Below are 25,996 nucleotides of genomic sequence, written 5' to 3' on the forward strand. Positions count from 1 at the left end.
GTCAAACTTCAACTGGAAAAAAATTAATTTCAAATACTTATACAATTCTCCTTTCACTGCTTTTTTTTTTTAATTGTTTGAATGCATTATAAACCTAAATGGAATGAATGGCTAGAACATCAAATGTTGAGAAAGACCCATAGAGAAAGGTAACTTGAAGGAATAGTCCCAGCATTTCCACCTTGTTTGAAAAAAACCAGCTTGTTTTACTCCCCTAAAGTTGAATGGGGAGATTGGGTTTTCTTGTCATGTGTGACTGATTGAATAAATGCAAGGAGTGTTGCCAAGAGAGTGGTGGTGGAGTTTTCCCAGGCAGGGTGAGACTGGAAGTATTGGCCAGGTGGGGTGGTCGTTGTTTTTGTAGAACAGTTTTCATAGGTAAAATCTTACCCATCCATCTCCTCCACGGCGATTGATAGCAGCGTAGAATATTTTTCAGAGTAACCTGCTCCATAGACTCTCTGTGTGACTTGTCAGCCGGTGGCCGTAGAGAACATACTGGCAAATTGGAAAGTTTTTGTATAATAAACTTTGGTTCCTGTTGAGTTGATGATCCAGAAGGAGCCAGGAGACCTGCTGCCCACACTTAACCTTCTGGTTTGGAGAAGGAAGAATTCGATTTGGCACAGCCAGCTGCTGGTCCCTAATCTGTATTGCACATGGTTAGCAACCTTGGAAAGGGATGTCTGCATGGAAAAATTGGGCTGTCCCTCTGTGTATTTCTGTAGGTTGAATGAAGTAGCAAAGGAAATGCCCATAACTGCCTTTTGCCCTGTGTCACTGGTAGCAACAGTCAAGAAAACTGCAGCTCCTTCTGAAAAAGAGGGGGTGTTTTCTGTTAGCATCCTGAGGATTCTGTTGAAGAGGAAGGGGATGCTGACGGAGGTGGTGGTACCTGTATGTTTTAACAGAGCACCCCTGGGAGCGCATAACATTTGGAAAAATGTTCCCTGACCTTACGATTCGTTGTCGTTCTAACGGGCTCGTGTGCCACTGCCAAAGTAGTTGCAAAAAGTCTGCCTGTGAACCTCATAGTCTGGAAAGCTGGATGCACAGAGCGGCTGTCTGAAGACAGGCCTTCCAAGACCCTTGGCCAGACCAAGTTTTCTGTATTTACGATTGCTGTTGCCACAAGAACAGCAGATGTTTGCACAGCAGACAAACAACATTGATGATAAAGCAAATTGACCTTTTTTGGAACAAGCTATTTAGAGCACATTCCTAAGGCAATTCTTTCTTTTTCTTTTCGTTTCCCCTCCCCCCCCCTTTTCTTGAACTGTATCTTTCTTCCTCAAGCTACTTGGCTATATGTTGACATATCTGTTGATAGAGGTCATAAAAAATTTGAAAAGAAGGGTTTACAAACTTTTCCCCTAACACTGATACTAGAAATCATTAAACCTAATCCAAACCTATTTTTGTGGGCTGTATTTTACTGAAGTAGTTATAATGATGTTTATTTTTCCAGTGTCCCTATGGGAACCCTGGAAGATTCCAAAATGTAATAATTAAATAATGACAGGCCTTTCCTTACAATATAAAGTGAGGAAGAGTTTTGTGGTTTAAACAGCTACGCTGTTGCTTGTTAACAAGATATTTTGCCTTGTACTTCAGCCAGGCCTATAATGGTCAAAAAATGTTGAAGTCGAGAACTACACTTTTGTTTTCAATCAGTTGTTTTTCAAGTTAAAAGGCTTTAATGGCTTGTTTTAATTTGTTCAGTAGTATTCATCAGTAGTATTAGGATTTGTATTAAATTGCCTGGTACAGTAGAGCTGAGGCTGTCCCAATAAGGCAGTACGTTTTGTTGTCACTTACTTTTTCTATTGCAAGACCTTTCTTTTAAGGTACAAAAAGATTAATTGGAAGATGCACGTTTTGTTGTCACTTTTTCTATTGCAAGACCTTTCTTTTAAGGTACAAAAAGATTAATTGGAAGATGGGTATCTCTGTGAGCTTGAGCAATGTAGTTCTGTTTAAATTACATTTTAAAAATATTTTAAATGTGTTATTAAACCTGTATTTAAATTGTATAATTAATAATTTTGAATAAATTTATTGTAAATTTACAGTGAAAATATCACTACAGGGAAAAACTCAGTATTATATGGCCACACCTAAACTCTAGGATTTTTTAATTGTAAGGTGATATTCCTGGGGTTATAACATATGTAGCTCCAGGCAGAATTGATTCCTGGCATGAGGGATTTTGGAAAAATTTACTAAGTTCAGACTTTGGAACCTCTGAGATTTTGGAAGTGTTTAATCTATTGTACCACTTGGCGTTAGTGGAGTTGTGCTCTGTTGCTCTCCAGAAGAAATGTAGGATGCTGCATTTTTGTGGTGTTTTTCAGATGTGATTTACAGTGCTAATTTAAGGACTAGGATAAAGAAGTTTTGTGGCTTTTTTTTATTTATTGTAAATTTACAGTGAAAATATCACTACAGGGAAAAACTCAGTATTATATGGCCACACCTAAACTCTAGGATTTTTTAATTGTAAGGTGATATTCCTGGGGTTATAACATATGTAGCTCCAGGCAGAATTGATTCCTGGCATGAGGGATTTTGGAAAAATTTACTAAGTTCAGACTTTGGAACCTCTGAGATTTTGGAAGTGTTTAATCTATTGTAGCACTTGCGTTAGTGGAGTTGTGCTCTGTTGCTCTCCAGAAGAAATGTAGGATGCTGCATTTTTGTGGTGTTTTTCAGATGTGATTTACAGTGCTAATTTAAGGACTAGGATAAAGAAGTTTTGTGGCTTTTTTTTAGGTATTAAAAATACAGGAGGCTTATGTCTTGACTCATTTTATAAAGTTGCTTTGCTGAATAGTAGGCAATAGGCTTTTGCACGAGGATTTTGTAGTGCCTTGAAGGCGTGTGTGTTTAAATGGGATGTCGGGTTATGTGTATCAGTATTAGGGTTTGTGGTTTTTTTTAGAAGGATGAGTTCATATCGTTAGAAAGTCAAATTCTGAGTAAGACAAATACTGAATTCTAGGAGAACCCAAATTGAATTTCTTACATGTGTTTTGATATTTGGTTATTAAGAGGGTCATTTGCTTTTGGAGCTTCTGAAAACCCATTCCGGTTTCTGTTTAGAAACGTTTTTCTGAACAAATTGTTCTGCAATATGATGCCTGTTACAGCTCTTCCCTGCAAACAAAGCTGTACTAATTCCATCAGCCTCTGTATAGATAGAAGCGGCCATAGAGGGGTCCCTGTCCCATGAAAGCATAACCCCATAAGTTGGGGGTTTTTTGTGGGTCATGTAAAATGTCTACTTGATGAAGTATTTTTTGTTTGTTTCTTGATGCAAGTATGTGCTGCTCAGTGCTTTGTCTGATACAAAAATGCTGTCCCCATCTTATAGATGGGAAACTGGTGGTGAAGTATGTGAAGCTGCTTGTTTCGGTCGATGGAGAAAAACTGCCTTTGAGCCAGAAGTTGAACTTACTGTTTTCCGGGACCCAGACCCATTCCAGTCCTGTGTTTTACAGCCTTCTTTTATTGGGCTACTTTTATAAACCATATTTAGTGAAGCATCTGCTTTAGTAATGGATTTTGTTTGTGTAATGTATTAAATGTGATTTTAAAACATCATTTTTAAAAGAACTGCTTTTCCAGCTTAATTATTTATAGTTTAGGTTGTTTGTTGTTTTTTTCTTTTCTTTTTTACCAAAGTTTGTGTTGTGTGGGTTTTGAGGCAGAGTTATCAGTAACTTGAATGTTTTGCCTGGGTGCAGAGAGCATGTAGTAATGAACTGGGACTTGTTACTGGGAATGCTAAATGGGGCTGAAAGAGGGGAACCGTCCTTCTGATACTGCTTCTTTGCAGAGAACACTGGGGTGTTCTTATTTGGCTTATTGCTTTCAAAGATATTATAAAAGGAAGGGAAAAAGAAGAGGGAAATGGGGCTTAACTTTATATACACGGGATTTTTCCACTGAGTGTGTTAATAACATCTTGAGTACGAGTGTTCTTGCTTCCAGAAGCCAAGAATTGACTATTAGGCTTCCCCTCTCTTGAAGAAATGGTCTCTAAAAATACTGCATGATACATCGTCTAGGTTAATGTTGCCCTTCCAGTTATCGTTCATCAGCATTTTAATTTTTCAACGAATACAATATTGTTTTGCTGTTTGGCAGAGAACTTCATGTTGTCCAAAGTGAACTCATATTATAGTTAGCTTTTGCAGCCAGAGTTACCAATGTACAGCACAGATGTAGTGGATGTCTGTGAGCTCAAAAGATTGTAGAAAAATATACTCAGCTTGACTTTTTTTTTTTTCTTTATATTTAAAAAAAAGTAAAAGTAAGCTTACTTCATACACTGTTTCTCATAGCAGTTTTGGCTTACTTCTTACTGGTTATTATTTATAGCTTTAAACTTGATTATATTACGTTAGGGAATATAGGTACATAAGAAAAAAGGTCTGTTGTTTTCAGGGCTCTGATTACATCTACTGTATGTTATTGTTACCTTGTTGTTTGGGGTTTTGTGTTTGTTTTGGTGTGTGGGTTCGTTTGGTTTTGTTTTTATTAATGATTGATATGTTCTTTTGTTTCAGCCAAACCTTTTACATCTAAAGTGAAACAGATGCGACTACATAAAGAAGATTTTGAAATCCTGAAGGTGATCGGTCGAGGAGCCTTTGGGGAGGTATGTATGTGAAGGAGGTAGAAGGAAGGCTTTGAATAATGCTCTTGTGTTACCTGCAGTGCTGAGGAGAGGTACTTAATAGTAATATACCAATGTATGGGGTTTTATATTATTTAGGCATAATAGATGTTGTGGGACAACCCAATGTTTGATGCGAGTGCGTTCTGATTTATACTTTTTTTTTGACAGTTCTAAGTCTTTTAAATTCTGAGAGAAGGCAAGTTGACATGGATTAAAAGACCATGTTTCAATTGTCTCATGATAAATTATTTGCTTGACTGTAATTCTTTCCAGTCAACAGGTGGAGGCCAACAAGTTACTGATGGTAAAAGATCTAGCGATTCGTAATCATCCTAGTAACTAAATAGTCTGAAAATAGTTTTCAGCAACTTAAACAGTTGATGTTGACAAATATTGATGTTGACATTCTAAGAACACAAAGAAATCTCTCTCTATTCCTGTCACTTTGGTTCCTATTTTTAATTAATGTTTGAATATTTTTCCTGTATTTCTTTTAAAGAGTTTAGCAAATGTTAGTTTCTTTTTCAGTTGTCACTTAACTGCTATCAAACTATACATTTATTTTGCTGTTTTTCATTAAGCCATCTCTTATTTGAAGTTGTCAAACAAGGCTGTTGATCACTAGGTTTTACACTAGGCATGCCAGATCATAGAAGATGATGAAATTTGAATAGCTAAATGTTAGCTTTCTGCCCCTTCTTAATTACATTAAGTGCGTGTGCCTTGTTCTTCGTGCAGGACACTATGTATGTAGAAAGAGCAACCTAATGTATACCAGTACCGTAAATTTTTGCCAAATACGGCAACACTTCTGGAGACAGTACTCCATACTGCCTGAAAATACATGTGAACTGAAACTCAAAGGATGAGAAAAAGATTTTCTGAGCAATGTCTTCATTGCTTTTGGAACTGGTTTTTATTTTTCAGTTCTTTTGGTATGAGAACATCATTTTTATACTGAAAGAGGTGAGATTTAGATGAGATCTCAGGAATAAATTAATTCCCGTGAGGGTGGTGAGATGTTGGAACAGGTTGCCCAGAGAAGCTGTGGCTGCCCCATCCCTGGAGGGGTTCAAGGCCAGGCTGGATGGGGCTTTGAGCAACCTGGTCTGGTGGGAGGTGTCCCTGCCCAGGGCAGGGGGGTTGGATCTTTAACGTTCCTTCTAATCCAAACCATTCTATGATTCGATAGATCTTCTTCAGATTCTATGATCTCTGGAGGCTCTCTGGCATGTGACAGGGGAGAGTTAGTTTCAGGTTCACTTACGTGTTTGCATCGTGTGAAAAATTAATCTTTACTATTCTGTCGTTATGAAGAATAGACTTGTATAGGTAGTATGTAAGGAACAGGAATTTTTACTGTAGTATATGTCACTATATACTCTGGTGATGCCTTCGTGCAAATATCATAATTGGGCAACTGTAAAAATAAAAATAAGAGTCATATTTATTTAACTACTTTATCACTTTTGATTGGTTTTGCTCCACTTGGACTAACGGCTCTTTATAAAGGAGTCTGAAGGCTGGAGTTACTCATGGATAATTTATCTTTAGTCTGAACCTCTGCCACAAAGAGAATGTTGCGTTCTCCATTTTGATGTAAACACTTCTGCTTAAAACATCAACTTTTCTGAGTGCTGCCATAGTAGTTGCAGCTGAGTTCATGTACAGATTGTGTAAGATGTGAGAAAAATCACTGATGTGGATGCTTTCTTGTCAGAAGAATCATATGTGAAACCTGCCTTTTGCTGTGTTTTTAAAAGTCATTTTTTGTCTGCTAAATCAGCATCAAACTCCACAGCAGCTAAACCACAAAAAAACTGTAGTTCTTTCTCAGGAAGCTTCTTTGTGGTGAATCATCCCATGAATAGCAAGAGCATAACTTTCCCCATCCTCTGCTGGGGACTGTCTGGGTAATTGGTTAGTTTTCCTCTTTTAACAACAGTGTTTCTAATTCCTTATCTGAGAAAGATAGCCTGACTACTTAAGTGAGAAAATCTTAGTAAGGGGGAAACTAAAGTTCTCTCAGTTCCAGATGTTTGGGTTTGTATGTTCTTAAAGTAGGGCTTAACATATATCCTTGCAAATATACAGTAAGTTTTCTCACTAGCTTAAAAAAGGAAAGTTTCATGCCCTACACAGATATTTGCCTAAAAAAACCAAGTTCTGTATGGAATCACCAATTTTCCTTTAAGCAGTAAATACCTGTAAATATTGAAAAAAAGACCACCAAAGTTTACTGCTACTTAAGCCACCAAAATCTATATTAATATTAAATTGCAAAATACTTGTATGATTCAGTAGAGTATAGTAGTTCACTGAGACAGATTAAGAAATCTGGAAGAAAGTATTTTATTTCCAGCACACTGTAAATGAGACCAAAGTTGCTCTGGGTTACTGGGAGGAGTAATTTTTGTCTCCTGAATCAACATAATTCTGAAATTCTGTAGACTACAAAGTTTAGTGCAGGTTTTCTTTGGCGCAGTCTCAGGCTTGTTCTTATTTTGATTTTACACCACTCAATTTCTTCAATTTGCATAGTCAAGGAATATTTCCCTTTCTGTTTTCACATGTTTGATGGAGACAAAAAGTAATTTAAACTAACTATTGCTTATAATTCTAAGACTTAATTGTTGCTAGTTTTCTTTTTCCCCTTACCCTGCTTGCTGCCAGGCTGAGAATGCTTTCTATTTGTCAGATTAATGACACAGCCTTTCCCTCTGCGTGCATACATTTAACTGAGTTAAATTTTCATGTAAGAAGTGCTGTCTTCAGAAAACACAGCTGTTTTCCTTGGAGGAGGATGATTATTCTGGTAAAATTAATAATGTGGGCATCAAGTGTTTCATGGCATCGGCTTCAGGCAGCAGGGTTTGAAAAACTTGACAAACAACTATAAATAAGACTTTAAACTTGAGAGTTGGAGGATGCTGCTAAGAAAGGTGAAGCTCTTAGTGCTGTCTCTCAGCACTATGAAATTGCAGCATATTGAAAATTCTTGCTAATACCAAAATTTTCAGTTCATTCCATTATTACTTAAACAAAAGTTCAGTGCTTGCCGAGTCAAGCAAATACTGTGTTTATTTGCTGTTGATATTTCTGTTGATATTTTGAAGATGATGAATTTTGGAGCTCTGAGAACTAGTTACCCCTAAATTTTAGCATCCAGTTATGAACAGTAACATTCCCTCTTTTCATTTCTGGAGGGCTGCCTGCTCTTGATGAACAAGAAAACCAGTGCTGAGTTTTGTTGTTTTTTAATTTGTTTGTTGAATTAACTTTTTTTATTATTTAAATTTTAATAGCTTCTGGTTTAGCTTTTTCTGTAGGGGGCTGTTGCTTTTTAAGCAAAGGAAATGTGCAGACGTGTACTGTAGAGACAAGTAGCCCAGTTTGGGGCAGAAGGTGTCTGAACACATGCCAGACTGTACTGCTGTTTGTGGGAAATAAGGAAAACTGTTGGAAGAATAGGGGAAAAAAAAACTGACTAAAGCAAGATGTTTACATCAGCACAGGAAAAAAAAACCTGACTAAAGCAAGATGTTTACATCAGCACATACCGATCATTTTCTATTGGGCTGCTCACAGGAAAATATAAATTAAAAAAACCCCACCCAACCTCTGAAAGTCCAGTTTTGAGAAAATCCAGTAGCAAGATACTTCAGGATAACTGGACGGGAAGGATTACACTTACTTCTGCCTTGACAGCTTTGTTGGAGAAGGGAAAAGATCAAACCAACACTCTGTGTGTATTTGGGCCTTTGGGTACATAGTATATACCTCAGTGTGTGTGTGTAAACACTGCCTGGGTCTGTAAGCATGTTTCAGATTATTTTGCTACAATTAGAAACAGCATCAGAAGGTTCATTGCTGCAGTGTCAGATTTTTTCTTTCACTGTCCTGAAATAAACATTTTAGAATTTTTTCATAAAGCACTGAAACGCCCCCATAAAGATGCTGTGATAGCAGAAAAATGATGATGGTGCTGATCTTTTGTGTGTGTGTATGGTGGTTATTGATATTGAATAACATTAATGGCTTTGACAGACTAAATACTGCTTCTTACTGATTGTAAACACAGCTGGTAAACACGAGTATATTTTTGGTTTTTAGTCACTTTTCAATATTGTTACAAATTTGCAGAAGGTACCAAGCCCTTGGTCTGTGATTCAGAGCCTGTGCTCCAGCCTTTAACCAAAGGCCCTGCTGTAGCTATTGTGGTTGTGTCCAAGGGATTGCTTGCACAGGAGACTACAAATTTAGGCAGATGGGCAATTAGCGTGTGTCTTCCACTAACCATTTCTTTTGCAGATTAACACAGCCTTTCACTGAGCATGCTACAGGCAAGAAATGAAGTTGGATTCCAAATACATGTATTATCTTATGCCTCTGGCTGCCTATTCTACAGCAGTTAATGGTGGGGAAAAAACTTCTTTTTCGTGCTGGGCAGCTCTAGGACCAACCTTTTAATTTTTTGTAACAGTCACAAAACCCTCTTTAGGGCAGAATTACGTTGTAGCTTCATATCACTGACTGCATCATACAGAGGCAGGTCCCTGTCACCCAGGATACAAGGCAGTTTGAGCACAGACTATTTTCAATGTTAAGGTTTTCTCCTCCTGCCATTTCTCATTAGGAAGTGATACAGATACAGCTTGTCCAAGTTTCAAGCTCGTAAAAGGATACTCAAGATTCAAATCTACATTGTGGGTTAAGTATCACTGCAGAGGATTCATCTTTCACTCCTAAGTAAAATTGTGGTGCTCGGTCTTGGGGTACCATGCGAAGAGTAGACGTTCTTTATGAATCAAGATTAGATCATAAGTCTAAATTAACAATCTATTTTTGTGTTTCAAATCTGAAAGCAACCTGAGGGATTCCAAGTCTGGATTTGAACCTCAATTTTTCTGCATGAAGTAACCTTCAAAAATTTCAGTTCATAAACCAGTTTAAACATGTAGATGTAGTGCCATTCTGTCTTCTCTCCTGTTTTTATTCCCACCCCTTTCTCCCGTTGCCCCAAGAGGCAGCAATGTCAAGAGCAGGGCTGATGATGCATTAATATATGGGATGTGGCAGCTGCTTTGTCTATGAATCTAAAGCTAAGCAAGAGGCACGCTTTTAGATACACTTTAGTGTAGACATCTGAGTATTACAGTCTTTCAACCTGCGCTTTTGCCATCTTTATGAAGCTGCTGCAGCTGATGACACATTTGAAGATGGTTGAAAGAGGTTTGCGTGACACTTCCTTCAAACTGTCTGATCCTGTGTTTTCTTTTCTGTTATCACTGTCTTCAGAAGTAGCTGGCTCACTGATTATGAAAGAGGTGGAAGGAATGTAGGATTCACCCTTAGTATTTTTTTGTCACTGGCCTGCAGGATGAAGATGATGATAATCTGTGTGACAGCATGTTGGTTTGTACCAGATGCAGACAGAAATCAACTTTTATTTCCTTAAGCCTTGAAATTTATTTGAAAGGGAAGGGCAAAATGGGACTGTTGGAGAATGACTGTTAAAATGTGTTGATTGGTGAACTTTTCTATAAATGGGATGTTAATGTAGTGGTCTGGTCTTCTTCTGACCAGCAGCTCTGAGTCTGGGGCAGATTTGTGGCCATTTTGGGTAAGACGCTTAGCTTTCCATACCACAGAAGCCTGAACTGTGAAGACATGTTTGTGTAAACTTCTTCCCTCACTCTTTCCTAAAAATATTCTATGTCAGCTTTTATTATAGCTAAACAGAACTGTAATATTCTCAGAAAAGGACTGTGTCAATTGTCTTTGTTAATATGTTATGACATAGGCTTATGGTATCTACTGTTTCAGAAGCAATGAGAGGAAGGGGGACTTGTGTTTCCTACAATTTACTTCTCTCAAAAATGTGGATTTCGCTATTTCCCTGCCACTAACAACAGATGTGATAAAGAGCTCATTGAACTTCAGGTGCAAAACCACAAATGAAGACTTTCCTATATCTTTGAAGAAAGTCTAGTGCACTTGAAATGAGAGTGGAAGTTGTTTTATGGCAAACCTACAGCCTAATTTGTGTCTAAAACTTAAAAGATATTGTTTATTTTGTTTCTAAAACTGCTACATTGTGTTATCCCCTACTGTTGTGAAGTTACTCTTTCTTGGTGGTGGTGTGGTATTGTCCAGATAGTAAAGCTACGTGTCCAGAACACTGAAGCAAAAAAACCCCCAAAACTGCAAGGTTTCATAAAAATTAAAACAATATGCATGTTCATATTTTAACTTATCTTTCATTTATCTTTTCCAGGTTGCAGTAGTAAAACTGAAGAATGCAGATAAGCTGAGGGATTCCAAGTCTGGATTTGAACCTCAATTTTTCTGCATGAAGTAACCTTCAAAAATTTCAGTTCATAAACCAGTTTAAACATGTAGATGTAGTGCCATTCTGTCTTCTCTCCTGTTTTTATTCCCACCCCTTTCTCCCGTTGCCCCAAAAGGCAGCAATGTCAAGAGCAGGGCTGATGATGCATTAATATATGGGATGTGGCAGCTGCTTTGTCTATGAATCTAAAGCTAAGCAAGAGGCACGCTTTTAGATACACTTTAGTGTAGACATCTGAGTATTACAGTCTTTCAACCTGCGCTTTTGCCATCTTTATGAAGCTGCTGCAGCTGATGACACATTTGAAGATGGTTGAAAGAGGTTTGCGTGACACTTCCTTCAAACTGTCTGATCCTGTGTTTTCTTTTCTGTTATCACTGTCTTCAGAAGTAGCTGGCTCACTGATTATGAAAGAGGTGGAAGGAATGTAGGATTCACCCTTAGTATTTTTTTGTCACTGGCCTGCAGGATGAAGATGATGATAATCTGTGTGACAGCATGTTGGTTTGTACCAGATGCAGACAGAAATCAACTTTTATTTCCTTAAGCCTTGAAATTTATTTGAAAGGGAAGGGCAAAATGGGACTGTTGGAGAATGACTGTTAAAATGTGTTGATTGGTGAACTTTTCTATAAATGGGATGTTAATGTAGTGGTCTGGTCTTCTTCTGACCAGCAGCTCTGAGTCTGGGGCAGATTTGTGGCCATTTTGGGTAAGACGCTTAGCTTTCCATACCACAGAAGCCTGAACTGTGAAGACATGTTTGTGTAAACTTCTTCCCTCACTCTTTCCTAAAAATATTCTATGTCAGCTTTTATTATAGCTAAACAGAACTGTAATATTCTCAGAAAAGGACTGTGTCAATTGTCTTTGTTAATATGTTATGACATAGGCTTATGGTATCTACTGTTTCAGAAGCAATGAGAGGAAGGGGGACTTGTGTTTCCTACAATTTACTTCTCTCAAAAATGTGGATTTCGCTATTTCCCTGCCACTAACAACAGATGTGATAAAGAGCTCATTGAACTTCAGGTGCAAAACCACAAATGAAGACTTTCCTATATCTTTGAAGAAAGTCTAGTGCACTTGAAATGAGAGTGGAAGTTGTTTTATGGCAAACCTACAGCCTAATTTGTGTCTAAAACTTAAAAGATATTGTTTATTTTGTTTCTAAAACTGCTACATTGTGTTATCCCCTACTGTTGTGAAGTTACTCTTTCTTGGTGGTGGTGTGGTATTGTCCAGATAGTAAAGCTACGTGTCCAGAACACTGAAGCAAAAAAACCCCCAAAACTGCAAGGTTTCATAAAAATTAAAACAATATGCATGTTCATATTTTAACTTATCTTTCATTTATCTTTTCCAGGTTGCAGTAGTAAAACTGAAGAATGCAGATAAGGTTTTTGCCATGAAGATACTTAATAAGTGGGAGATGCTGAAGAGAGCTGAAGTAAGATTGCAGAAATGTTTTCTATCATCCTGCTTCCTCTTACTCTGCTGTTGCTTCTCTTTCTACAAGACTGTGTGTGTAGAGGGATTGAGGAGGTGCCTCACTGCTTACTGAGAATGTGAAGATTAATGTTAAAATAAGCTTAAAACAGTCCGTCGGAAGGGTTAAAATGGCATGGAATCTTGACTTAGGTGGGGCTGAATGTTTAAGACATTATACCTTTTCTATAATTGCCCAGGAAATACAAGCAGTCTTTTAATGCATTTATTCCAGTTAGGAATGTAGTCTTTAGCAAGTACTTTCCATGGTGAAAGGTAATTACTGAGCTGTAACTCACCAAGCCTATTAGTTTATCAGTAGTTAGAACTTAGTCAGGGTCCAATTTCTAGATTGAAAAATCAGAAAGATAAAAAAGTTCCAAGTTAATCTGAGTGCATGCTTCATAAAAATGTCCATCTGCAAAAATTTTGATGCGAAGTTCCTCATTACAGCTTGAGTCCATTCTGTGTTCTGAAAAAGATGGAACAGCTCTTTCACCAGCCCTGCTTAGCCTTGGCTTCCCGCTTTCCTTATGCAGCTCCACTCTGCATAGAATCCTCAGTACATTTCCCTGGATTCCTTTGGAAAGAAACTTCTAAAGTGCAGACTACACCTAAAGACTTGTGTAGTAATTTTAAAAAGAATATATAACTAACTCTTGAAATTCCTTTGAAATTCTTTGTCCGTGCCTACCAAAAATAAACTGCCTATTTAATAAATAGACTCGTAAAATATAACTCAGTGTCTTACACATACAAAGTTGCTTTGGCCATTGGGTTTTCTTTCGTTGGACAATGTGAGCACTATCTTGGTGTCTCTTCCAAATTGTCTGATCAAATTGTCCCTCCCCTCAGTTGTTATTTGAGACTCCCACCTTCCTACTCTCAGACTTCCTTGCTGTTTAGTTGCTTCCAAGTTTATTCTGATTTCTGCTTATGTTTTAATTATATCTTGTTAGGAAATGAGATCAATGGGAAACCATCACACATTTAAAAAAACAGTGGAGCCAGACAAATTAAAGCCAATTTCTGATGTGTGCACATCCTGTCTCTTTTAATGAAAATGTTATCACATTAAAAAGTATAAATGGCATGCAGATTGTGGTTAGATGTACACAGTGTGTTTCCTCTTTATCCAGAAATTATTCAGATACTGAGCAATCTGGCATTAGTCTTGATACAAAGAAGTATTTCTCTCCAAGACAGATGTCATTACTGCAGGTTTTATTATTTTAGGGAAAAAGAAAAGACCAGCAATAAAGTTCTACTCTATTTTTAAATGTACCCTTTTAAAGTCAGTTTAAAAGCTATTTCTTTCCATTAAAATACAGTTATAAATAGGTTTGAGAGATTTTTCTCTATGCAAGGTATTAAAAATACTCTTCCCATGGGTCCAGCTGAATTTCTGAAAGTTTGAACAGATAGCCTAAAAAAAAATTACAGCTATGTTTTTCCATGTATTTGTAACCCGTGGATATACAGTGGAAAGAGAACCATCTGGAGTGAAAATCCATTTACAAAGCATGACCTTCAACAACTGTAACCTGTCATTTTTAAACGGTGGTGAGCGCATCTCGCTTGTTACTGCTGGCAGGAAAAATGACCCCTTTTGGCTCTGTTATCCACTGAAATACACAGCAAAATCAGACAGTCCAAAAATGCAAGCCAAGCGTAGAGGTAGGTGTGTACACAACTGGCAGAAACAAGTTGTTCATACATCCCTGTATCAACTCTGTGGGAAGTAGGAATTGTTTGTAAAAGTAGAAAGGGAGTGTGTACTGCAAGGCTAGGAAATGCCAGATTAAGGTTGATGACTCTAAGCTCTGAGAGTAATTGTATGCAAAAATTTTTTATAATGAAATTATACAGGTTGCGAGGTCAGTGTTCTCTTTTGCATTATAAAGAGCTGAAGTATTCCAAATAGTTGCCACTGTTGAAAACTCAAGGATGTGATGTAAAACTGGGGACATTGCTAATACAGGGAGTATCTGAAAGTCATAGAATCATAGAATGGTTTGGGTTGGAAGGGACCTTAAAGATCATCGCGTTCCAACCCCCCTGCCATGGGCAGGGACACCTCCCACCAGACCAGGTTGCTCCAAGCCCCATCCAGCCTGGCCTTGAACACCTCCAGGGATGGGGCAGCCACAGCTTCTCTGGGCAACCTGTTCCAGTGTCTCACCACCCTCATGGCAAAGAATTTCTCCCTAAGATCTCATCTAAATCTCCCCTCTTTCAGTTTAAAACCATTCTCCCTCATCCTATGGCTCCACTCCCTGATCAAGAGTCCCTCCCCATTTCTCCTGTAGCCCCTTTATGTACTGGAAGGGGCTCTAAGGTCTCCCTGGAGCCTTCTCTTCTACAAGCTGAACAACCCAAAGTGTGTGACAGCTCGCAGTTACACTCCTAGACCCGTTAACCTGAGTGTTGACAGCCACTCACACTGACATGTGGGCCCTGGTGGTGCCAGAGGGGGCTCAGGAGCCATCAGGAAAAATACTATGCAGCATGGAAGCAGTCAACACTTCCAGAGGGTGCTAACTCTGAGCTGTAAGGACATGAGCACCAAATAGCCAGGCAGCCAGAATTCTTTGCTGGTTAAGGCCACAATAACAGTATAGATACAAACCAAAGCACTGAGTTGGCTTTCCTGGGGTAGGGAGTTGGATGAGATGACCTCTGGAGGCCTCTGGCAACAATTCAAGGAGACTGTGCCTAGGGAAGATAAAGTCTAATGTTGGAACAATAAAAGGCACAAAAAAAGACTTAAAAAAAAAAAACCAACCAAACTTCATTGAGCTACGTTACAGTAATTACAATATTTTTTTATTTTATGACTTATTTTTGCCATGAGTTAATTTGCCCACAAACCACGTAGGCTCTTTGGCTGTTACCATCTCAGCTGTGATCTGCTGTGGTTCTAGCTGGTGCTGTCAGCTCTAGGCGTCCTGCCCAGAGGTGGGTGTCTAGAGCGCTCAAGGAATGCACGGTCTTTTGTTAAATCGTGGCAAAAACAAGTGGAATTATATAAACTCTCTGTAGTAACTAATCCTGTGAATTGTGTCATGACAAGTAGAGAAACTACGTGTTGTTTATCCTTGTGAAAACAAGAGTTCATAGTATCTCTCTCTGAAACATGTCAAGAGTTTACAAACAGGGAAGGAAAAAAATCAATCTGAAGCACAGAACAGCTTTTCTTCATTCTGAAGATCATCCTTTCTCCTTCTCCCACCCCAAAGTCCATTTTTCATTTAATACCTTTGAGGGTATTTTTTTTTTAAAGTATGTTTTGTTATTTCCTCAAATTTCACTGATTTATGTGCTACGATTAAAGTATACCATCCTTCTATTTTCTGGTCTGTATTATTCTTACTCACTCTATTCTCCAACACAAGAATTGGTGCTTGGAGGAGGGAGCTATTTTCTGTTTTGTTTTTACTGCATGATTCTTGTGCATATAGCTCCATCTGAAACGATATTTTGCTTTTCATTCTTCAATCTCCAAATCTCACAGCCAACAATAACCATGTCAGAGTTCTGGTATTTGCCTATTGTTTTTGGAAATGAAATTGGAAAATTAAAAAGGCTGGATTTTCCTTTAAATTTAGCTGTCTCCTAAGATGGAAGAGACAGAGCGTGGTTCAAATTGATGAAACATCTTTGCGAAGTAGCAGAGTGTGCTGGAAGAGATTATGCTCTGTGTTTTTCTCTAACTCTCCATCTGCCTTCTAAACAGAGCCCGTACAATTATTATTCTTTCCTCTACATTATCTTTTAGACAATTCTCTGAACAAAATTGTGTGTGGCTTTGCTATTTGCTACCTCTTGCTTTCTCAGGATATTCACTTCAGAACTCAGTCCTTTCAGAACATTTAGCATATATCTTTGCTGTAGTTTCTTTTTGGCTTCTCGACTGTTTGGTTGTTTTCCTCCATCGTTCTGCAAAGCTCCTTTTGCCTGAGGTATTTTATTCACTTCTTGGGCCACGTTGCAAAGCCTCCATCGAATTCCCTGCCTTGCTGCTTTCCTGTTGTTTATTTTCTTCACACTTTATCTTCTGTTGTTTCATATGAACCTGTGTTCTCCTCCTTCTCCTCTTTAGGTGTTCCTTAGCATTTCTTGGCAATTCTTGTTACTCCTCTGTTCCACTTGGCACCTTTTGCTTTCTGTGTTTCTTCCCGGTATATTGAGGGGGCGTCCTGCTGGGTGTCTGATCAACAGCTTCTATCTGGCAAAAGCAATAGTCAATTCTGTCCTGCTTCTCCTGAGCAAAAAGTGTGGAGAAAACCCCAACTGGTTAATGATTATGAAATTAGGGCAATATAGAAGTTCTGGCAGCAACTTTCAAATGAAAAGAACCACCTTGCTTCTGTGAAAATTTAAGTGTAAAACATGAATGTAAACGAGATAAAATGATGAGCAGGATGAGGTAAAATAATGACAGAAGACTCCAGATTTGAGTTCTTTAACTCCTATTTTCGTTATAATTATACAATGCCATTATGGACTGATTTCTTCAATCTTACATTGCTGCTGTGTCATTATTGATACTTGATTTCATTATCTACACTTACAAAAAAAAAAAAAGATTTTTGACTTGGGATTTTTAGACAATGGAAAGCAGCAGTGTTTCTCCCTTTGCATCATTTAATAATATAGAGAAATACAACTGTTTTAATTTAAAGAAAATAGACTTTTCTGATACCTGCTTTTTCATAGATTTTGGCATGTTTGGAGAGTGTAGTAAATGACTTTTTAACTGAGGTGCAGTTTTGAATTTTTTTCCCCAAAATATAATGTTAGAACATAGTCAACCTGTGAAATGTGTTTCTTTTATATATGTTACTTAAAGGCTATAATTATTTTTTCTTCCTTTCAGACAGCCTGTTTTCGAGAAGAGAGAGATGTGTTAGTGAATGGAGATAACCAGTGGATCACAACGTTACATTATGCATTCCAGGATGAAAACTATTTAGTGAGTGTTGCTTTTATGTGTATATGGAAGGAAATGCAGATTCTTGGTTGTGATTTGAGACAGAAATATATTTTATTTGTTAGTTTTGTTTTCTGGACTGTAGAGCCCATGTGAACTTCTGTGATTTTGTGCATTTTGTGATTGGTCTTTGCTTTTTTGAGGACTTAATCCCACTAAGATGTCATAAATCAATAAAAAGTTTTTGCAGCATGGAAGAATGCCACTAAATGTTCATAAATAAGAGTGGGAAGCTGCAACTGTAGATTAAAGTGTCTCTTTAATATTTAATGTTATTTAGTTTTCAAGTATTTGGAAAGAATTGCAAAATTAAGCTAACATGAGGGAAAAAGAGATGTATTTGAAACTTAAATAGACCTGTTGCTTGTGTGCATTTAGAAAGTATTTTTAAAGCTTTTGAAAAACAAAACAAAACTTTTTTTTTTTAAGGATGTGGATCTTTGACATTGGATGGGATGCTTTGCTCTAAGTAAATTGTGTATTTAAAAATATAATTGTTAAACTTTAACTTTGATTCCTGTGCACGTGTTTAACTTCAAGGGCATGACTTAATATTGTGAGTTATAGTAGAAGTGTTGGCATATTTGAGGAGTTGAGGGTTTCCTTGTCATTAGGTTACTGTGTTGCTTTTGCAAAGCCAGAGGTGCAGAGTCCTGTGTTGTAAGTGCCAAAATTCCTTTATTTTGGTATATCCAGTAACTGAGTTGTACTGCTTTTAAAAATGCTGAGGAGTAACCACAGAGAACCCATATCAGTTATGAAAATCTTAAGAGTTTTTTTTCAATATACTTTCAAAGCATTAAGTTAAGCTCTTGCAGATCTCTGTATAGTGCATTAGTTAATAATAACGATATTAAGTTCCAAAGGCTTAATGTATTTTCTAAATCTGTAAAAGACAAGAAGCTAATACTGTAGATCTTGTTTCAGAGGGAGCGGTAGGAGCACCACTGAATTGGAAGATACTTATCTTCTATAAAGGCTTGTGAGCATAATTTAAGAAGTTTACTATTCATGTCACAAAGCAACAGATGGAATCTTGGTTGTCAGCACATTTAAAATTTTGTAGAAATGTGTTCTGTACTTTCTTCGTGCACTTGGAATCAATGAGGATGCCCAGGTTATTCTGCAGAAAAATTGTTAAAATCATTTCTCATCACCTTTATTGTTATGGAAAGTACGAGGGAAAAGAAACGGGCGTAAGACTCCTGCCTGCCCCACAGCTTCCTTATAGCTGCTGGAATTTTGCAGAATTTTTTCCACATGTTTTAATTTCTTTTTCTGAAGGTGGGAAAGACTTGAACAAATGAGGAAAAATAATTATAAAAAGTCACTTTAAGTTGCTTTATCAAAATTTTAAAGAATCAAATTAGGATAGATTACTATATCTTCAATTTTTTTTTTCTTATTTGTGATTCATTATACAATATTGTTCATAATCATTGTAGATTTGCACTGCCTTTCTGGAAGCAGTGGTTGGAACTCCTGGCAAATCTTTCAGATACTATATACTTTAGTGGGAAACTATTCTAATTAGTCTGTCCACAATGATGTTTGAAAGTAATGTCATAGCAGTGGGTGTTAAATTAGATTGCTTATAATTAGTTTGTTAGTTATAATTAGTTTGCCTCTTTTTTTTCTTTTCCCCATTTGCCCTTCCAGTTACTGTTCCAGAATTAAAACAAACTAAGCTAAGCTAAAAAGATAATAATTGTGAATTTCCCCACTTTTCTTAAGTTTACCTTTTCAGTCATTTTTGACCATGTCTCTGACGGTCGTGGGATTTCATTCTATCATAATATAGAAAAGTGGAGAAAAGTTCTGATCTCTTTAAAGTCTTTGCACTTGATTCAATGGCAGGCAGGTTTTATGTTTCATTAATAAATGAGAAATCAAATGTATTTTTTCCCCTCATTTCAATTAGATGAAGTGACACCTCCCATTGTATGTTGGCAGATGCTGTATTGTGCACGGTGTCACCAGTATCTGTAATTGCACTGGGAGCCATTGGAAGTCTCTCAGTCTTTGCCTTAATTTGAGTAGTCTAAAAACTTTACTCTCCAAAATAGTTTGTTTAATAGGAAAAGAAGATGGTAGGAAAAAAAAGGAAAAGGGAAGCCTGGGAAATTATAGCCCTTAAACGATATCCCAAGCTGGTTTCAGTTTTATAGGTCTGTGCTTTAATCCTTTACTCCTTTTGCTTTCTTTCAAAGGGTACTGAAAGGAATCCAGAGTATCTAAATATTTTATGTTTGGTGATGGGACAGTGGATGATGCTATTCTGCCGTGAGGCTTACTGTATTTGGAGAGATATATTAATATTAAAATGAAACTGAACCAGCTTGTGTTTTCAGAACATTTAAGCATCCTGGTTAGCTTTTTTAATGCCCAGTATATTTAGTTAATTTTTATGCTTCAATTAGGTTTTTAGTCTCCGATTCACTCAATAAATTGTTTGGGGTTTTTTTTTTTTCCCCTCTGTTTTCACTCTACAGTACCTGGTTATGGATTACTATGTTGGAGGAGACCTGCTTACGTTGCTCAGCAAGTTTGAGGACAGACTACCTGAAGATATGGCTCGTTTTTATTTGGCTGAAATGGTGATAGCGATTGATTCTGTTCATCAGTTGCATTACGTTCACAGGTAAGTCATTGGAGCTCCAAGTTCCTGTTGGAGTTACTTGATGGAGTGAGAATAATTCCTGTTAAAAGAGTTTAAGCTGGTAAAAAGTATTTGTCATAATAGTAAATATAAAAGAACTGACTTGCCGACACCTTGTGGTTATTGATGACTGTTGCTGACCTTTTGCCATAGTCAGACACAGGAATGAGGAGATTTTATGACTAGCTGAATGCAAGTGATGGATCTTACACACGGGCGTGTTTCAGAGTTAATGATCTGTAATTTATAAAAGCAAAACTGGAAACCTGTTTGTGAAATGTGATCAACTTTGATCGGGTTTGTTGAAGGGCCAGGTTATGTTTCCTAATTAATCTGTTCAACCTGTACAGAAGTTGCCAACACACCATTGTGTGGTCTGCTTTGGATTTTTTCATTGTTTTCTTTTGGATTTAATGAAATTATCTTTAAAATGAAGTGATGGCATTTTGCTAAATAAGCGGAAGTACTTAAATTGTGGTACTTTACCTTGGTCTGCAAAAAAATAATATATGCTTTTCAATGGAGAATATTGTTGTTTGTGTCTAACTTCTTGTGAGGCCATGATTGATTCTTCTCCAAAGCTGGCATCATCTTTTCTTTAATGTGTTGTTGTCTGAAGAATTCCATGGCAGTTCTTGGATGCAGAGCAAAAGTTTTCCTTAGAGGCAAAATTTTCAAATACACTCAATAGACAAACTTTGCTCTGTCAGGAATCAGTAGGAAAGCTCCAAATTGTTTAAGCTGAATAATTAAGTTGGCAGAATAAATACTTTTGATACATCCATCTACCACCCTTAATCAGAATCTATACTGACCATTCCTCCTTTAACCGTTTCCACTTAACCTGCTTTGCTCCAGAAAAGTTTTGGGGCTCTTTTTGGTCCAAAAGATGTATTGCAGTTGGTTTTGTTTTGTTTCCTTTGAGACTATGGCTTTTCATGAAAGAGCTGTAGCTGAGAGTTCTTTAAGGTGGGGTGGTTCTAAGCTGCAAATTTTTCTCCTGGAATATTTTGAAATCTGCTGGTTTTGTTGAAGAACTGTATCTACCCGCTGAAGAGCTCTTTGTGATAATGCTTTGTGGAAGAGCCCAGGCAGACTATTTTCCTTAGGAATTTTCTGGAATTTTGAAGATTTTAACTATGTGCTTCTGAGAAACTGTTCATTTAGGACCTGATGTGAAAGGCTTTTGTATTCAGTATAATTTGGATCTAACTTTTAAAACGTGTTTGTGAGTAAACTGGTGAGATGCTATTTCCCGTTACCAATTGAATTGGCAGGTGGAATTGGTGTTCTGTCATCAGTCCTGCTGTAATACAGTGCCTGCTCATAAGGGGATGTTTTGCAAAGATTAAAGATGTAAAGAGCACTTGAATATATGTTAAATGATCAGCCTTTGAAATGAGACCCGTTCCACTGTTAGTTTTAGTAGGATGTTTACAACTGATAAGAGGGAAAAGAAAACACAGCGTCTCGGTGCCACTAATGCTTTTTCCCTGGAAGTTTAACTGTGGTGGCCACATCCTTCTTGGGAATATGTCCCACACAGCAAAGGACATAGGAGAAGGAGGAGGAAAATACTACAAAAAGATGGCATAATGGAACAGCTGTAGTTGGGATATTTCAGTTGAATAGCCAACATGCATCACGATTTGATCTGAGTTGTAGCCAGTGAACTAGAAATCATGCTTTAGGCGTGTTTCGTTTGAGGGTTTTTTCGTACAATGAGATAGCAGATTGTTTTGTTTTGTTTCCTTTTAGTGCCCCAGTTCTTTCAGGATAGATTTTCACATTAACCATACATAGTGTTGTACTTTGATTCCTGTGAATGTTTTTGTACCTTTTAAAAAATTATATTTAAGTTTTTCTTTTCAGCGTGTCCCTGCTCTTGCTCTTCTCTGTCATTAATTTTTTGTTGTCAGTTAATTTTGTTTGAGAGTGACACTGATTGCAGTGAGGGTTCAATTGCAGACACTCCAGTGTCAAATGCAAGTCACTTTTCATTCCTAAAGCACATTGGCTGAGGTTTTGAAACATCAAATACAAGAAACTTCATCGTTTACTTAAATTGCTACAAGTGTATTTCAGGTTTTGGAGTTCCGAATTTGAACACCATTTCTGCACTAGCATTGTGGGATTATGGGGTGAATTTATAGTGTGAAGGAGATAAGAATCTGGGTGTTAATAGAATTGTTCACAGAAATTACGTGGTGTTTTCAAAGTGTGTCCTGATACCCATTGAATTGAAGAGGGAGAAAAGTTGCTAGGATTAGTAAAAGTGTTCAGAGAAATTACGTGGTATTTTCGAAGCTGTGTCCTGATACCTATTGAATTGAAGAGGGAGAAAAGTTGCTAGGTGAAAATGATGTCAGCATTACCAGTTTTCACTGAATTTCACTGAATTTCTGAAATTGTATCAGTACTACTGGTTTTAGGATGTTCTTTTTTTTTAAATTTGTTTATTTTTATGCACTTTTTAGTTTAAATAAATATGTGGTATAATGTTTTTAAGATAACATCAATCAGGACATAAAACTTTGAGCACTTCTTAGTTTAAATATGTGGTATAATGTTTATGAGATAACATCAATCAGGACATAAAACTTTGATCATTTTCATTTCCGATCAATTAATTTCTGTGGACAAACGATGTGGTATTTCACCTGATAGTTAAATGGTGGCTCAAAATGTTAATAAAATGGCCTTTTCTTTCATGTATATCTTAGCTTTTGCTGTCATTATAAATGCCCCAGTGTCGACATTACCAAATGATGTTGACAGCTCCAAGAGTAGCTTTAGAAAGCAAACTTCATCTAAATTGAGTATATGTGCAGGTGTTCACAATGGGGAAGAAAGTCTGTCCGTGTAACTCTCACAAATGCATGACTTCATTGGGAGTTCGTGTAAAGCTTATACCTACTCCTGCTACTTTAAATTACTGATTTGTACTAATAAAGTGATGCTTGCTTGTAGGCCAAGGTTATATATTGTCTTGTGCCAGTTTTCTTTCTGTATGTAGTATCATACAGGGTAAGATTTTACGTTTATTAGGAAGCAACGTGAATTTGTGGGTTTTAGATTTATAGCACCTTTTCTTTGGTTAAAACCCAAAAACTTTTGGGTGGAAAAAGGCCTCTACATGCATTCATGTTAATTTCTGTTTCAGGGTTGTGTTGTTACTTAATTCCTCATGGCATAAGTTAAAAGCTTATCTTTACATGCATTATCAAATACTCAGGTGTGGACCAGAGTAAAATTTACCAGCTTAAGCCTGGTAGCTACACTTTATTTATGCATGTTGCCTTACCTCAAACATGTAAAAGCTGCTTTTCCTAAAACTGAGAGTCATAAGTCCTCAATTATTTTATTGGCGGGCCAAGTTTTCTCTCTGTTTTATGTAAGGTGGAAATAGTGGTGTAAAATGCTTGGGTTTGTCTCTCTAAAGTAGAAAAGACTTTAGAAGCTCTGGTTGCCACTGGCAGGAATTCACCCTGAGGACTGCAGAAGATGCCCTCTGGGCACATACTAGTCCCAGGCATGGTGAGTGTGCTGCTGGTGGCTTCGGGTGGCTGTGCTGCTGCCGTTGGTGCTGTCTTCTGAAGTAGCCCTTACTTCAGTAAAGGTGCATCTGAGTCCGTCCTAAATTTCATTTGGGACGTTCCAGCTTCTTGAATAGTACAGAATTCTAAGTGTTAATGGGCTTAAGTTATTTTCATCTTGACTTCCTTTCCTCTATCTGTTTCTTCTGTGCAGGGTTGCACAGTGACCCAGTCCAGCTAGAGACCATTCAGCATTTTGGCTCGTGATCCTCCAGACCACTGCAAAAATATTCATTTTAAATACTTTTCATATATTGGCACACACCCACATTAAACAGTCTTCTTTTTCGATTGAATGGTAAAACAACCCTCACTTACCTTCTTACAAAGAAAATATTTTGGGAGGATTATGAAACACCTATGTTAATTATTATTTTTGTTGGTTAAGTTTATGGGAGGACAGTTAAGACTAGAGGGCAAGCTCTCAAGTTACATCCATTTCAGATGTTGTCTTTTGCATGCAAAAAGATGGGCCTGGGAAGGGTAAACACACCTACTTCCATCAGGTATGCGAGGTTACAGTTAGCTGGATCAGTGTCTTTATGGATTTCTAGTTGCTGCTGTCTTTTAGTCTGCAGGATTTTAGCATTCTAAACCACCAGATGTGTTTCCCCCCCTCCTCCTCCTCTTTCCTTTTTCTTTATCAACTTCTGAAATTAAGTTGGGCTTCACTGGAACATTTAAGTTCTTAAAATGTAGAGCGGACAAATTCTCTGTGGAAGTGACATCCTTTCTGAGAAATACTGAACATGAGGGAATAAATCCATTAGAGGGGTAAAAGAACTGTCTATTGCCTATCAAGCCATGCCTCTTCTTTGCTTTTAACAAGAAGGTACTATTTGTCCTCAGTAAAAAATCATCTTAGGGACATCCCTGAAATATTTTCTGTAGTTTGCAGGCAGCTGAAATCTGGGATTCTTTGTAGGATGTATTTCACTTTCAACTATAAGTTTCAGTGCCAGCATATCCATTTTTGACTTGCTGAATAAGTGGTTTTCTGTTTTCTGGGTGTATCCCGTCTTTCCTGATCATTAATTTGCTTAAGTGGAAAATTTGGGGGTGGAAGACACATCGAGGGAGTTAGCTGCATTGCGCGGTACGTCTGAGTTGAGTTGGCACAAGGATGAGCCAAGTGCTCTGGCCTTTGGTAAAGTGAACCGTAATTGTGGGTTTGAAAGAAAGCAACAACATATTTTAAGTGTTTACCAAAGTTTGCAACAGACATAATGTCGAACAGGCAGATGAAGATGTCCTTACAAAGTGCTGAGAGTGAAGGAAACGGGGCTAGAAAAATAAGGAAAAAATAACACGAGGTTATTTTGATAGTCTACTGAAAATGTATTGCTTTGAAATACTGCATGGTTTAGTTTTACATGGAAAACTGCAGGACAGAAAGTTATTTTAGTGAGTATTTGGTAATCTTGTGCTTCCTTACAAGGTATTCCTTTACAGAGGTAGGAGAGATCTGTGAGTCCAGGCTCTGTGCTTCCTCTCCATTTTTCCACTGAGGAAGGGCTGCGAAGAAAGGTTATCTTTACAGGCTCTGGGCTTTCATTTTGCCCTGTGACCTTGTATGCTGTAAATGTGGCAACTGCTCCCAGAGTTAGTCCCTCAGGGTGGCATTTGATTTGCAGCAAAGACCGGAGGAGGTTAATGATATTTGCCTAGAATTTGTTGGTAGGATTTCCAAAGGAGCCTGTGATGAGCTTAGAAGTATTTTGAAATAAAAGCCCCGTATGTGCTTGGAGTGCCAAGGGCTCGTGGATCAGAACATAGAAGACAAATGTTTTCTTACGGTATTGTGTCTACTAGTAAGAGTATTCATTTAAGTGACAGCTGTGTAATGGGTGCCTGAGGTTGCACAGACCTATATTCTGTATTATTTGAGCAGAAGAAATTTAGAACCTGACTCCAGTGCCTTAAGCAATAGTAGCCCTGAGTAGTCCTTTCAGCAGAGCTGCTTTTACAAATGTACCCTTAGGCCTTTTCTGTGCTTATTGTTCCTCTCTCCCCAAGACCCCAGCTCCAAACATCACTCCTGCTCTGCTGAACAAAGGTTTGTGGTGATCTGGGGTGAACTGAGTGAGGACAACGCTCCAAGTCAGAAGTAACTTTACATTTTAATTAACCTGGGTCAATTCTCCAATCTGTGATGGAGGAGAATAGGAGGAAATGGCTTTAAGTTGATCTTTCCATAAAACTGAAGTATGTAAACCCTCCTGAA

The 25,996-nt window shown here is 37.6% G+C and overlaps 1 protein-coding gene across 1 annotated transcript in view; it reads left to right on the forward strand.

The window, feature by feature from the left end:
* CDC42BPA (CDC42 binding protein kinase alpha (DMPK-like)) overlaps window positions 1-25,996 on the forward strand; it is a 187,585-nt gene that overhangs the window by 52,013 nt on the left and 109,576 nt on the right. The window contains exons 3-6 of the mRNA XM_014950818.1: window positions 4,572-4,663; window positions 12,403-12,486; window positions 17,404-17,499; window positions 20,010-20,158. Coding sequence (XP_014806304.1) covers window positions 4,572-4,663; window positions 12,403-12,486; window positions 17,404-17,499; window positions 20,010-20,158 — 421 coding nt within the window. The remainder of the gene's footprint in view (window positions 1-4,571; window positions 4,664-12,402; window positions 12,487-17,403; window positions 17,500-20,009; window positions 20,159-25,996) is intronic.

Source organism: Calidris pugnax, unplaced genomic scaffold (assembly GCF_001431845.1).
Source record: "Calidris pugnax isolate Ruff unplaced genomic scaffold, ASM143184v1 scaffold24, whole genome shotgun sequence".
NCBI lineage: Eukaryota > Metazoa > Chordata > Aves > Charadriiformes > Scolopacidae > Calidris > Calidris pugnax.